Source organism: Saccostrea cucullata, unplaced genomic scaffold (assembly GCF_032062105.1).
Source record: "Saccostrea cucullata isolate Sc308-1 unplaced genomic scaffold, CSIRO_AGI_Scuc_v1 ctg416, whole genome shotgun sequence".
NCBI classification, from domain to species: Eukaryota; Metazoa; Mollusca; class Bivalvia; order Ostreida; family Ostreidae; genus Saccostrea; species Saccostrea cuccullata.
In genome coordinates, this window is record NW_026925088.1 from 218,698 (window position 1) to 233,477 (window position 14,780).

The 14,780-nt window shown below is 34.1% G+C and overlaps 1 protein-coding gene across 5 annotated transcripts in view; it reads left to right on the forward strand.

The window, feature by feature from the left end:
- Window positions 1–12,895, forward strand: part of LOC134268046 (cytochrome b-c1 complex subunit 2, mitochondrial-like) — a 48,939-nt gene extending 36,044 nt beyond the window's left edge. The window contains exons 1-14 of one of the 5 annotated variants that reach the window (XM_062750252.1): window positions 2,473–2,629; window positions 3,196–3,246; window positions 3,421–3,579; window positions 5,352–5,416; window positions 5,615–5,671; window positions 5,941–6,065; window positions 7,386–7,483; window positions 9,335–9,614; window positions 9,738–9,801; window positions 9,986–10,127; window positions 10,519–10,599; window positions 11,922–11,995; window positions 12,222–12,363; window positions 12,716–12,895. In XM_062750252.1, coding sequence (XP_062606236.1) covers window positions 2,588–2,629; window positions 3,196–3,246; window positions 3,421–3,579; window positions 5,352–5,416; window positions 5,615–5,671; window positions 5,941–6,065; window positions 7,386–7,483; window positions 9,335–9,614; window positions 9,738–9,801; window positions 9,986–10,127; window positions 10,519–10,599; window positions 11,922–11,995; window positions 12,222–12,363; window positions 12,716–12,802 — 1,467 coding nt within the window. In that variant the 5' untranslated portion in view covers window positions 2,473–2,587 and the 3' untranslated portion in view covers window positions 12,803–12,895. Of the gene's footprint in view, window positions 1–64; window positions 69–2,472; window positions 2,630–3,195; window positions 3,247–3,420; window positions 3,580–3,881; window positions 3,911–4,208; window positions 4,238–4,319; window positions 4,348–5,351; window positions 5,417–5,614; window positions 5,672–5,940; window positions 6,066–7,385; window positions 7,484–9,334; window positions 9,615–9,737; window positions 9,802–9,985; window positions 10,128–10,518; window positions 10,600–11,921; window positions 11,996–12,221; window positions 12,364–12,715 lie in introns of those variants that run through there. The other 4 variants (XM_062750256.1, XM_062750255.1, XM_062750254.1 and 1 more) reach the window with 4 other exon arrangements.
- Window positions 12,896–14,780: the final 1,885 nt, after the last annotated feature.

Here is a 14,780-nt window from a genome sequence, read left to right on the forward strand (position 1 = left end):
AGAGCCCCTTGAGTCCTCTTCAAAATATAAATCTGACATTTCAATTGCAAGTTACGTTCTAGGAGTATGAAATATGGAGTACAACGAAAAGTATTCAAGCTCAAAAGTCCATTAAAACAGTACAAATCAGGAGCATCTAGCAAATACAACCCTCCCAGAACATCAGAGATGGGATCAGGTGCCTTGGAGTAGTAAGCATTCCCTGTCGATCGTTCACACCCACTGTGCTTCTTGTCATGATCGAATAAAACTGTTAACAATTCAGTGTAAAAAATGACATAACACTGTCAGTCTGAATTTGACTTATAGTAGATCGTATTATAAAATTACTGACAAGGTCGTTGTGTCAACTATATAGAACTTTCAAAATGATGCCTTTAAACGAGAATGTTGATATTCTTGTTTCATAAACTTGTTTCCTTCGATTTAAAATTTTTTCTTACATAGGACATCTGTTTACGTATTGAATCAACAGGTAGATGATATATCCATATACATAGGATAAGGGTATGTTTCTACAAATAAAGGAAGTCAATGTTGAATTTAAAAATAAAATTACGTATTGTCATCTATCATAAAATTCTTTTGTTAAATTATATCATAATCGCCCTTTTCATCAAATATTTTATTTATGTATAGTTGATGTACCCGACTTTAAATAGATATTATCTTATCCTATGTAAAATCTCCACAAATATTCCACAATCTCATGAGTGTTGAAATCACTTTATATGATATGGTACATGTAGCTAACAAACTACAAAGAGGGTAAAAATGATCATTTCTCCATATTACTGAAGTATATCTTCAGATTTCCATTATACCGGGACATCTCTTATTATTTTGACAGTTTGTCTTTCGAGTGTGCAGAAAGTTTTTTTTTTCTTTTGTTACATGGTGAGAGGATCCACTATTAATTAACAAACTTGACAAACATTTGTCAACTTTGAGTATTGAGACCTTTAAGGAGCCAACTCAATCAAATTTGACATATGATGGAAAAATAACATCTATTTCCTTTTATCTATATACTGTATACAGGGTTATTTTCGCCCCGTGTTATTTTCGACCTTTTGCACTTGCAAATAATTTTGCTCCGTTTTAAATTCGCCCAGTCATATTCTGTATAACAAATTATGTTGTGTAATTTTGTTTCGTCGCCCAATAAGGACTGCTTTGTTTCGTTTTTAAAATGGATTTTTTTGGTAAGACACCAATATACTTTTCATATACACCTTAGTTATATATTTTTTATGTGGTGTCAATAGATTTTTACTATGCCTTTTCTCTGTGTTAACATTTCTTCATATCATGGTTTGACATAAAAATCATTTCTAAGAACCCTTAAAATTAAATATTTTTGTATTAAATATTTGCCATTTAGCTCTTTATTAAAAAGAGTGTTCACTTGGAAGTTTTTTTTTTGATAAGGAATGAAGGGTCATTACTCCAATTATAAGTATGCTTTGTTACGTTTTTAAAATATTTTTTTTACATGTGATAGTACTTCACATATACACCTTAGTTATATATTTTTTATGTGGTGTCACCCATTTTTACTATGCCTTTTCTCTTTGTTAATGACTTATAAATATTTCTGTTTGAAGGCAAAGCGAATACATTGGCGGATCTAGAGGAGGGTTCCGGGGGTTGAAACCCCCCCCCCTTTATTTTTTGCCAAGTGGAGAGAGAGAGAGAGAGAGAGAGAGAGGATAAAACGTTTTCCGAGATTATATGTTTGTACGTCTTATTTATTGATCGAATAGATTGATTCTCACACATTTAGTAATAGTTTCCCCCAATCACCTCCTCTATTATATTTTTTATGAGAGAATGGTAGAAAATATTCTACTTATTTTTATATATCTTTTTTATGATATGTCACAGTCAAGGTTTAATTTGATATCATTGCCGATCTTTGCTGTGTTCTATATATGAAAGAACGTTTTTATGTATCTTGATCAATTGAACTATAATATGTAACTCTTTGTTTTCATGGCCCAAAAGTTACCCCGAAAAGGTTTTTCAAATTCTTAAAGAAAATTCTTTATAATCTTCGGTAGTGATACGAATCCATTCAATTTTAAGGCTTCTGTAGTTTTTGATTTTTGTTGTTATTGTTGTTTTTTTTTTTTGTTTTTTGTTTTTGTTTTGTTTTTTGTTCGGAATAGGGGTACGCTTTTTTTAAAGGACATAAAACAAAGATAGTATTTACCACAACCTTAGATCTTTCCATACACGTCTGTGAATCTTTGCTTGAGAAAATGTGTTGGGGGGAGGGGGGGTTAGAGGGGCATAACCCTGGACCCCCCCTTCAAAAATTGCAGGATCCGCCCCTGGAATAGTATATGCAGGTTGTTCTAATAAGAGGTCGTCTTAAAAAAAGAACTTTTGATTTTGCGTGTTTGATTTTGCGTGTTTTCTTTTTATCGTTTTTCACCTCTAGTGCATTCCAGTACTTTCAGTGCTTTGATTTAATTTCCAGCTTTAGACATCGGGTTCGACGAACGAAATACAGTTGGACTTCCTTTCAATCTTGATGTCTTGACCGGTCGGCTGGTCGGGATACATCGCTTTAGGAAACATCATGGCATTGAATATAAGTAGATCAGCTGTCCGATATTTAAGGGTATGATTGTTCTTTCATATTGACGTAGAAATGCAAAGAAAATAAAAGTGAATGTGGTTTTATTAGGTTGTTAGATAAGGGTTATTGCCCTTTCCGACCTTCACTGAATCAGAGACGAAAAATTTTGTATAATCAGAAATTCAAAAGGTTAAATTAGTTGTAAACTTAGTGATATATGTTAAATAAGTGTTAGAAATCCGAAGCTGGCTTTTGTTGTGGAACTGAATGTGTATTTTCTATATAGTTCGGATTTCCTCTGCTATTTACAATAATGTTTTTAAACTATATTACAAATAAGACCTGTTTATTTGCAACTATGTTTGGAATTTTAGGACAAGAAATTGATGTAAATTATCATATAAATGTTACATTATGGGAAAAAGACTTGTTACCATGAGAAATGACTGAAGCAAATCATGGCAAGCGTTAACTTTCATCAGTACTTTAATTCAGACATTCCGCCTATGCAGGTCCTTAGATGAGGAGAATTTTTCATGAACAGGAATGATAACGATATTTCAGTCGAATATGATGGGTTTAAATATAAGGATGTCTAATATTTTCAGGGAAGGCATTATGGAACATTGGCACCACTTGCACGCACAGAAAACTCAAAAGTAAGTGCAAAGTTCATTATTACTTTCTTTATTCTCAAAATAATGTCAAGAACTTTTAATTTTAGTAACCAGATTTTACATTTTTGGTGTAGATTTCAAACAACTGTAGCAAAATTGACCATAAGCTCATTTATGCAAAACTGGTATGCACTGTATTATATATCCTTTGCACAGCTGACAACTTTGGGAAATAACATTAGCGTGACCACAATTGACAACATCAACACCAATTCTTCTATAGGACAGGTGTCCTTCTTCCTGAAAGCTGGATCTAGATACGAGTCTCCATACCAACTAGGAGTATCACATTACCTCAGAGCAACGGCGCTCAGTGTTAGTACATTTACTAGTAATAGATAGTAGCACATTACCTCAGAGCAACTGCGCTCAGTGTAAGCACATATACTGTAGAGAGTTCCACATTACCTCAGAGCAACCGTGCTCAGTGTAAGTACATTTACTATAGAGAGTACCATATTACCTCAGAGCAACTGCACTCAGTGTAAGTACATTTACTATAGAGAGTATCACATTACCTCAGAGCAACCGCTCTCAGTGTAAGTACATTTACTAAAGAGAGTACCACATTAAAAGTGCAACGCGCTCAGTGTAAGTACATTTACTATAGAGAGTACCACATTACCTCAGAGCAACTGCGCTCAGTTAAGTACATTTACTAGAGAGTGTCACATTACCTCAGAGCAACCGCTCTCAGTGTAAGTACATTTACTATAGAGAGTACCACATTACCTCAGAGCAACCGCGCTCAGTGTAAGTACATTTACTATAGAGAGTATCACATTACCTCAGAGCAACCGCTCTCAGTGTAAGTACATTTACTATAGAGAGTACCACATTACCTCAGAGCAACCGCACTCAGTGTAAGTACATTTACTATAGAGAGTGCCACATTACCTCAGAGCAACCGCGCTCAGTGTAAGAACATTTACTATAGAGAGTGCCACATTACCTCAGAGCAACCGCACTCAGTGTAAGTACATTTACTATAGAGAGTATCACATTACCTCAGAGCAACCGCACTCATTGTAAGTACATTTTATATAGACAGTATCACATTACCTCAGAGCAACCGCGCTCAGTGTAAGTACATTTACTATAGAGAGTATCACATTACCCCAGTACAACTCCACTCGGTGTAAGTACATTTTATATAGAGAGTACCACATTACCCCAGTGCATTCGCTCCAAGTGTACTAGGGGGTAAGTACTATTTCTATAATGTATTTATTTTAAGTTTTGCAATGGACAGGGCTCGACATTAACTTTTTTTCCTACTTGTCCATTCGGACAAGTGACCAAGATATTTGCTTGTCCAAAATACAGTTCAACTTCACTGGTTCATTTTTCAATGAATATCTTGAAAACAATTACTTAAATTAAAAAATTAAAGGTGGTTGATTTATTGATGTTGTTATTGATTTAGACAAACACTTATAAAACAAAATTATATCTAGATAGCTGACAACAACATAAATGTTCGCAAGTGAATCTGTAATATCAATCTAATATATTCTAAAATCGCAAACATCGTAAGATCCACGCCATGCAAAAGTATGGCTTCAATTAGGTTGCAGACATCGAATTCAAGTGTGAACTGAAACATAGAAAAAATTGATATAATCAGAAATTGGGTTTATGTTGCTTCCGTTTTTATTCTATAACTTTAATTCAATAGTTGTTGTTTTTTTTTTAATATTATTATTATTATTTGAAGACTTCTTTACATAAAAAATCACTTGTCCAATCAGACAAGTTTTAAGCAAATTAATTGTCAAGTAATTTTTTTTATTTGACAAGCTTTTTTTGGACATAGTTAGTTAAATAAAAAATGAGAAAAATTTACAGGTGACATTGGATTGACTTTCAGGTCACATAAGACAAAAGCTTGATTGAAGAGCTTTTCTAATCAAAGAGTGCCCATCATCAATGTCATCTGTAAACTTTTCTCATTTTTTATTTGACTGAAGGACCCGCTCTCTTTCATGAGGAGGTAACTAGCATCAATTTTAACACGATTATTGTTCTCACTAAAAATAGAGTCCTGTCAACTTGGATTATATTTCATCTTTTGTCTATCTTTTTAGAACACAGGACCTTTCTCTGGGTTTAGACTAATAAAAAACATAGATGAAGCTGGTGGCAACTTAAGGTAAATACAAATGAAAGTTTTGACTTAGTCATTTAGATTTAGGATATGAACATGTTGCTAAAATGTCAGTTTATTGATAAAATTGTATTTGAAGAAAAAATCTAGTTGTATTACAGAAATCAAATGAATAATATTTATAAAAACTAAAATGTAATGGAAAGTACTCAGTACTGAACAAGTTTTGTTTATTTACCATAGTGTTCAGACCACAAGAGAACATATGATTTATACAATTGAGGGTCCAACATCAGAGTTGTAAGTATTTAAGGCTCTTTTGAAAACAGAAAACTTTTAATTTATTACTCTTTTATCAATTATTTGTAAATAAAAGAATATTTTGACCAGATATTTTAGTTCTCATAAACTCCTTATTTTAAAGAAGGTCTGCTTTGATTCATGTTAAAGATTTTCTTTCAATGTAAAGCCTGTCGTAATTAAAAAAAATAATTCTTTAATATCCAATAAGATATGTGAATGTGCAACAAATTATTTGATTAAATATTTAAATGTTCTTATTTTAACAGGGAAGGCTTTGTGAAATACTTGGGTGCCATTTTAACAAAGCCCACTTTTGAGAAGTGGTTCTTGAAGCCCTGTGAATGGCGAGTCGTAGAAGATTTGGCCCAGTATAAAGCCAATAATGACCAGAGTTTGTATTTTTCTGATTACATTATGTATACTCTGTATTCAGACTCCATTAATGTTCTTACAGTGGGGACAACTGCACTTTACCGGTACGTCCAAATAATATGGAAATAGCACGTGCTCTTTCTCTATAAGAGAGTCACGCGTTAGCGTGACGATTTCGCTAAAAAGGCAATAAAATGCAAAAATAAATTATTTTTTGAATTCCTCGTCATTTTTCATATTAATAAACTTCGTTTAATTAACGAAGTTATTAATTAAAACTAAAAGCACTTTCAAAACAAACCATTCACCTTCATTCTGTCGGCCACATTCCAAAGTCGTGAGTTTTAAGCACGTGACTTATTTCAGTGCTGTGATTGGTATGGTGACGTGAAATAGAAAGTTTGACTTCCACTCTAATGATTGTAAACAAATTCAACATGCACCTTATTTACGATAATTTGTATTGTGTTTTCTATGAAATATTTTTAATTGACTGACTGCAGCATTCTAGAATTTTTGGAAATTTTAGCGATAAATGTGATCCTTAGTGTTTGGAAATGTTGATACATGGATGCAAAACTTGTAAACATGCAGTGAGGACGGTCTTGTTTCGAGAAACAGCAATCGGCAGTATAAGAAAAATGAAACGTAAAAGACACATCTTAGATTTTGGAAACAGAGCTGCCGTTAATCTAACATATCCTATTTACGAACTAAAAAATCTAGAGATTTCAATTTGCAAAACACTGGATACTTTACAATCATTGAGACTACATGGAATGCAGTTATATAGGAAATCTCTACTAAAACAAGAATGCACTAGGATAGTAGCTATAATTAGAAATTGACGTTTATCTCCTTCATCACCATTAAAAACGTATTTACAACTCAGTGCAAAAAAAGACGCAATAGTTCTACATCATAACATGTACGATATGTATAGTGACACGTACGTATGGCTCCGAGATAGTCTTAGCGCAGATTTATCTAACGACTAAGGTAAGTTTGTTTTATTCATTTTTTTACGTATTGGGGGCTGCCGCCCCACACCCCCGCTTTAAAAAGCGAAAACCCATTTAGATATCTTTTTTCTTGCTTCGAGAGTTTCTTACACAACAAAATGGCATCGCCCATCATAGTTGATACGTTGCTAAGTTTTTACGCCGCGCACTTTCACGCGCGGATCTAGAATCAAAATGGCGGCCGTACCGGTAAAGTGCATTCTATCCTTACAGTGATTGATAGGACAGATGTATGGACTTAAACCCTGAATATTTTTGTGATTGATGACATTTAACTGTATACTGATGTTATGATAATGTAATGTTATGTGTTACAGTGGCTTTTGAAGATCTTCACAAAGCTGCGTACAGATACAACCTTGGGAACTCTGTGTATTGTCCTGACTCTATGGTTGGCAATGTTGATGGTGAAATGGTAAGACCCACACTGGGAATGTTTTAAAGTACACAAGAGCAGAACACAGAGAGAAAATGGCTATAAGTTTATGATTTTTCAAACAATTGACAAAATCAGAGGATTTGGAAAAAGCAATAATAATTAGGGCCCCGCAAGGATTTGCGGGTGCCCTATAGTAATCACTCTGTCTGTCCGTCCGTCTGTCTGTCTGTCTGTCTGTCTGTCTGTCTGTCTGTCCGTCTGTCACTCTTCCGTCCACAAATTTTCTGTTTTTTTCTAATAACTTTTTTTATAGTTGCCCAATCAAGTTCAAATTTGGTATGGTAGTTCAGTAGGCAGAAATGCATATTTTGATGCTAAGTTTGCTTCTCAATTCCTTAACTACAACACACTTTTTTTATGGTTGCCCAATAAAAATGGTAGTTCAGTAGGCAGAAATACATATTTTGATGCTAAGTTTGGTTCTCTATGTCCCCTGGTTTGGAGCTGGGGTGGTGGGGTAGATTCCTTAACTTTATATACAAAAGCAGTGGCAAAGATAGATAACTGCTGAAGATGTTGCCATTGTAAACTGAATGCTTCTATGAGTCCCTTGGGATTAATTAGCTTTCCTCCTGAAGAAAATCCAGAGCATTATCTTTATCTGTCAAATTGAGATGAATTACCACCTCTGTCTGCAAATGAAGTCTGTTTTGAAGTTAAGTCAATTTGAAATGCTATGAACACTCTGAAATGTGGATTTAAATATAAATATTTATAATTTATTTTTGTTTAAAAGTTATGATTTCTTTGAATTCTAATAACAAGAAATAGATTAAAGAAGATTTTTTGATTTACTTTTTTCACTTTATGTTAATTCAAGAATATTATTAATTTTTAGGATAGTTGTATAAAAACACCATTTTATCATTAAACTGAAAAAGTTCTTATTGTAACTTAAGAAGAAAATGATGAGAGAATACAATTAATCCCTTGGGTAGCCTGCTGCAGAAAATTCAGTAGGCTTATCTTTATCTGTCACTTTAAGATTAATGAAACCCCTTGTCTGCAACTGCTGTTTGTTTGAAGTTAAGGTCAAGCCTTCATGATATTTGCATTCATTGAAGGCTGGCATTTTATATAACACATGCCTCATAATCATGATAATTGTTTAAATATACATTCAATGTTAAGTTGTTTTTTACTGCCTAATGTAAATACAAGGATATTATTTTCAGGTTTTTGAATATTCAGGAATTATCTTGAAATTTTAAGAATACAGTTGCTGTTGCTTATTCTTCGTACATTTTTTTATCATTCCGTAAGCTGCACCCTATTAATTCTACCCCATGGCGGGGCCCTTGCTGACTGGTCAGTTTTCTAGTTCATAAAGCAGCTTGTTTTGCATAGGAGATTATTGCAAGGATAGTAAGAATATGCATTTTCAATTTACGGTAGTTTGTGGATGCAGAATTCAGTAGATTTGTTTGTGCACATAATTCAATAAATATACAAATGATTAAATGAATTATGAAGTACATCGTTATTAATATTTACTGTTTAGTGTCTTTTGTGTACTCCAAGTATGATCTCTGAAGTCCGAAATTGCCCAAAGCTTGCCTGACATACTAAAAATAGATTGTCTGGCTTTAATGATCTGTCTCTCGTTGTTCCTTTTGGTTCCTGGAACATAGGGCCTCAGCAACAGTTCTCCATCACACTCTGTTCTCGGCAGCCTTTTTTTTCCCCAGCTTTGTCCACATTGCCTGATCTATGCTCTTTGTAAAAAATCTTTTAAAATATAAACTTGACCTCATCCCTTTGATGTAAGTACTAATGTAATCTTGACGATATTTACAGCATCCCTCTTTAATTGTTATGTTATTTCAGATGAAGTACTTTATGATTGACCACTACAGAGGGGAAGACATGATGGTGGTGGGTACAGGCGTTCAGCAGGATCAACTAGAGAAATTTGTGGAACCACTAGAAACACTGGACCAAGTCTACGAGGAAGTGCTGGACCTGTTAGAGAACCCCCAGGGGCGGATCTCATTTGACTACGGTGAAGCTGACCTTGCCCTCTCTGTTCCCAAGAAGACAGAGGTAGAAATCGTAGACATGGAGGATATTTTCAAAATCCCACAATTACCTGCTAAATATTATGGAGGTATGATTGGTTATGGAAAAGAGGTGTGATATTTGTGTTTTTATTTTCTTCTTTATGCCCTTGATTGAGTACTTGATTTTTTTTCTGCAAGTTAAGTCACTAAATAACTTTAAATATCTTTAGGTGAACTTCGCACCAGAACAAAAACACCTGGAGCTACTTTCCTCTTTGCTAAGGAAGGCGTTAGGTAAGATTCTTTTGATGAGTAGCCTTTTAAACATATCACACTTTATGGAATAAGCTTTCTGTGAATTGTTATTTACATAAAATTTGATTGAATATTCCAACTTTTTAGGACTGTTTAAAAGTCTTATCATGCTGATTATTTTTCTGAAGCATTTATCATTCCTATCATATATGATTAATTTTAGCTTCAGCAATGAGAAGGAGCTATTGGCCTCCGGAATACTCCAGATGATCCTAGGAACAGGAGTACAGGTCAAATACGGATCAGGAGGAGGCAGCAACAAACTTAGCACAGCAGTCGCTCAGGCCAGCAACAATAGCTGCACGGTAAGTAAACACAGCAACAAACTCAGCACAGCAGTCGCCCAGGCGAGCAACAACAGCTGCACGGTAAGTAAACACAGCAACAACAGCTGCATGGTAAGTGAACACAGCAACAAACTCTGCACTGCAGTGGCCCAGGCCAGCAACAATAGCTGCACGGTAAGTAGAAATTTGCTTCCAGAGAATGTGCAGTAAACTTTATTTTACGTGTGAGGCAAACTAACATGAGATTAAACTGTATGTTCCAATAATTACTTAATTATTCAGACAGTTCAGTTCAAACAGTTCAGAAATTAAACTGTATGTTCCAATAATTACTTAATTTATATTGAAAATCTAGCTACATGTATATTCTTTCTGTTCAATGCCTTTAACTAGATTCCTTTAACTACAGGCAGCTGCTATCAACATAAACTTCAGTGACTCTGGATTGTTTGGTTATGCTGTGAAAGGCAACGGAGAGGACATGAGGAAGGTAAGAAAATGTGGACAAGCTACGATTACCGTGAAGTTGTAGTGGGGTTTAACAGGCTCTAAATGTGTAAAATCAGGACAATGTACAATTACAATGACATTAAACAGTTTAACAGTTTTAATTGAATAAAGCAGGAGAAAGTGTTGAAACATATCCCTGAAATATCTTTATATCATTTGTTGGCATTTCAAATTCTCTTCCTGTTTTTAACAAGAAATTCGTGGTCATAAACTTTTATTTTCAACTTCTTTATATAGGGCCAATTTCAACCAAACTTGGCACAAAATTAGGTGAAGGGCATTCAAGTTTGTTCAAATGAAATTACTAAGAAATGAAAATTTATATGTTTTAAAAATCAAGAACCACTGTGCCAGGAAAAATGAAACTAGGGAACATCCTCAGGTAGTGTAGATTCAAGTTTGTTCAAATCATGTTAGGGCGGGGCCACAAGCCCAAAGTTTTACATAGAAATATATAGGAAAATTCTTTAAAAATCTTCTTCTAACATAGTGCCAGGAAAGATGAAACTTATAGGGAAGCATCCTGGTAGTGTAACAGTTTGTTAAATCATGACCCTCAGTAGGGCGGGGCCACAATGGCCTCAAAGATTTACATAGAAATATATAGGAAAATTCTTTAAAAATCTTCTCTGAAGAAACACTGTGCCAGGAAATATGGAGAGGAACATCCTCAGGTAGTGTAGATTCAATTTTGAAAATGACCCCTGGGGGTAGGGCGGGGCCAAAATGGCCGATCAAAGATTTACATAGAAATATATAGGAAAAATCTTCTTCTCAAGAATAGTAAAGGCATGAATGATTATATTTTTATGGAAGCATCCTCAGGTAGTGGACATTCAATTTTTGTTTAAATCATGACCCCAAGGGGTAGGGTGGGGCCACAACATGGAATCCAAGTTTTACATAGAAGCATGTAGAAAAAATCTTTAAAATCCTTAAAGACTTTTCAAGAATAGCAAAGCCATGATTAGTCCTATTCATATGGAAGCATTCTTGGGTAGTGTAGATTCAATTTTGTTAACAGACCCCTTTTAGGGCGGGGCCAAATGAAGTTCAAATGTCAAGGGCAATAAAGCCACAGGTAATTAAAGAAATATGCAAGCATCCTAAGTTAGTGAAGATTCAAGTTTGTTCAAATCATACCATCTCCCTTTTAAGGATTGGTTTAGACCACTACTGCCCAGTACTGGGTTTAAACTTTTCAACAATAAACTGATTTCTCCTTTTTTTCCTATCCACATTGCTCAGGTGAGTGATGTGGCCCATGGGCCTCTTGTAATCTGTAAAGATCTGTATTTACAGTCAGTAGAAGCAGCTAACAAAGCCTTTAACCAGACAGTCAATGACGTGGCAGCCAAGGACGTAGAGGACGCCAAGTAGGTGTACCCCCCTCCCCCTTCCCTCACCATTCTAAACTTTACCATATAAAGTCAGCAGATACTCAGCTTGGCTTACTTCCAATTACGGCAAAACTATTTTAAGAAAATCAAAGAGAGAAGATTTTGTTTTAGAGTTTTTAAGTATAATTTTATGTGCTAAACAGGTAATTAAAAGTTTATTTGCTGTGAATTGCAGTTATTGGTTTACACTATCTTTTTTCAGAAATAAATTAAAATCTGCCTATGCTTTCTATGCTGAGAAGGACGCTAACTTGATTTATGAAGTAGGAACACGAGGGAAAGCCCTGGATCTTAACTCTATATTCTCACAAATTGACCAGATCAGTAGACAAGATGTTGCTAAGGTAGGAAATTAACAAAGATACATCAAACTGTGAAAAGAAATAAAGTAAAGAGCAAGCATATATTATGAATAATAGAAATAAATTTATCACTAAAAAGACAATCTAACTTGAAAGTCTGATTGAAACATCTCTATGGTTAAAAGGAAGAAAAACCAGACATAAATGAATACATTTTATATACACATGTATCTATCATAACAAAATTTATGAAGATTTACTTCATACTTGAATAACTTCAAAGCAAAGTTAAAATATGATAAATAAATAAATTTTATTTTAAATTAGCTGTTAAATCTCTCTTAAATAGATTATTACCAAAGTAGAGAAATAATAATTTTTTTTAAACTTTCAGTTTGCAGAGAAAATGAAAGCGAGTCCATCCACTGCCTCAGCTGTGGGGGACATTAGTAACACCCCTGTGTTACAGGAACTGGAGTGATTAGTGTGATAGCAGAGACATTAAGACAATTTTAAGTGAATATCAGAACTGTTTTCTTTTGAAGCCATGAAAAATAAATTATTTTCCAAAAAGGGAACAGTGTTTTATGATCAATGGCAGTGATAAGTTGACAATATTGTGAATAGCATTTACAAATTAAAATTAGAGAAAGTGTGTAAAAAATGAAACCAAGAGATGTTCAACATTGGTGTACTGTTATTTATATTTTGAAAGTAAAATTAGATAATAGATTTAGCTCAGGCATCTCTCTCTTTCTATCCCTCTACATTGTATATATTCATCATATTTACACTGTAATTGTCCTCCAGTGTACATGGTGTACATTTGAAAGGTTACAAACTTTGCACAATTTATCACCTGTCTCTTTAGTGGACCCATACATGTATTAGGGCTACAGCAGTATCTTTTATAAGTGTTAAAAACTTTAAAGTAATATGTTTTAAAAAAAAAATGTGATTAGTTAATTACAAAATTGTTATTTAATAGAAGGAACTATTAATCTGTTATAACAAATTACCACTTTTAGCATTACCTTCTTTAGGTTGTGTAAAAATCATTTTGAAATTCCCTCTCCTAACCCTTTACTGACTAGTTATAACTAGTAAGGTAAAAGTCTTTGGTTTCCACGGTTACGGACGTATATTTGTACATGTTTGTATGGGTTGTTTTTCATTTCATTATTTATGTTTTACCAATCTCTCACCAGAGGGCGTTTTACGCTCTGCTCCAACAGAGGTGTTCAGTGAAGCTTACGGAGAACGCCCTCTGATGAGCGATTTATATTATACAACATAATGTAAATACAAGTTTATCTTTTAAAAAGATAGGTGAGCTAGCGCCGTAGCATTTTTTAAACACAGAAAAGAAGATCCGTGATCAAGTGATTTATTTTGCTGAATTCTTTAATTTTTATCAAGGCTGGAGAGTGATAATGTTATTATTGTTCTGTGAGGCGTATGTTATAGACACAAAGGTTAAGAAATAAGGGGGGGGGGGGTGACCTATTGGAGTTTTGGCGCAACGGAACATATATGACTTTTACTGGAGAGGGGGGGGGGGGGCTCTGTATAATATGAAGAAGATGCCGATTGAGACATTGCATGTATGAGCTGATTTAAAGAAGAGATTTCTTGGCAATGTAGCAAAGAAAATACATGGGAGCTGAAAGGAATACAGAATTTAACTCAAAGTGTTTGTCGTGTAACGAGTCCAGAGAGCTTGGAACGCATGTGAAGTAGCTTTATTGGTCCTTTGGGTCATCTTTGTCAAGATATGTTTGGTTAAAAGCCATACACATCAGAATTTTTTAAACACAAATAGTGGATTTTTTCGTTATTTTCAGTGTAAATTCATGCTTATATATGTTTCTGGAATTTGTAAGATTGGCTGAATTGACCAATCAGAAATTAGAATCTATCTTTAATTGTGCTTAGATGTAAAAAAAAGAAAACAAAAAACAAAACAAAACAAAACATCAACAACCTCCCTTGTCATTGTTTAGAACAATCAGATAATGATTCGGGATTTTACGTCAGCAAAAAAAAAACCCCAGAATTTGGAATTTATAAATATGAAGATATCTTTAAAGTGTAAGTTACACAATAAATAAACAGTTATTTCATGCTAGAACACGATACAACGAAGTTGTTATCGTACGGTCTATCTGTAGTAGTTTTTCACAGTTTTCCCAGAATGCACGACCATGACGGCCGAGCATGCGTATTCAAGGAATTTGGACTAACGTAGTTGCTAGCGCTCGAGAGCGCTAGCAATAATACAAGTGAAAAATTATACTATTCGTAAATCAACATAAGCTATTATTATGTATATGAAAGTTCAAATCCGTGACACCCCTCGTTCATCTGTGGTAAAAAAATTATTCTTTTAAATAAAATTGGAAAAAATATCGTCCCAATTACATGTAAGTAAGGGAGGGAGATAAAAGCTAAAATTAACT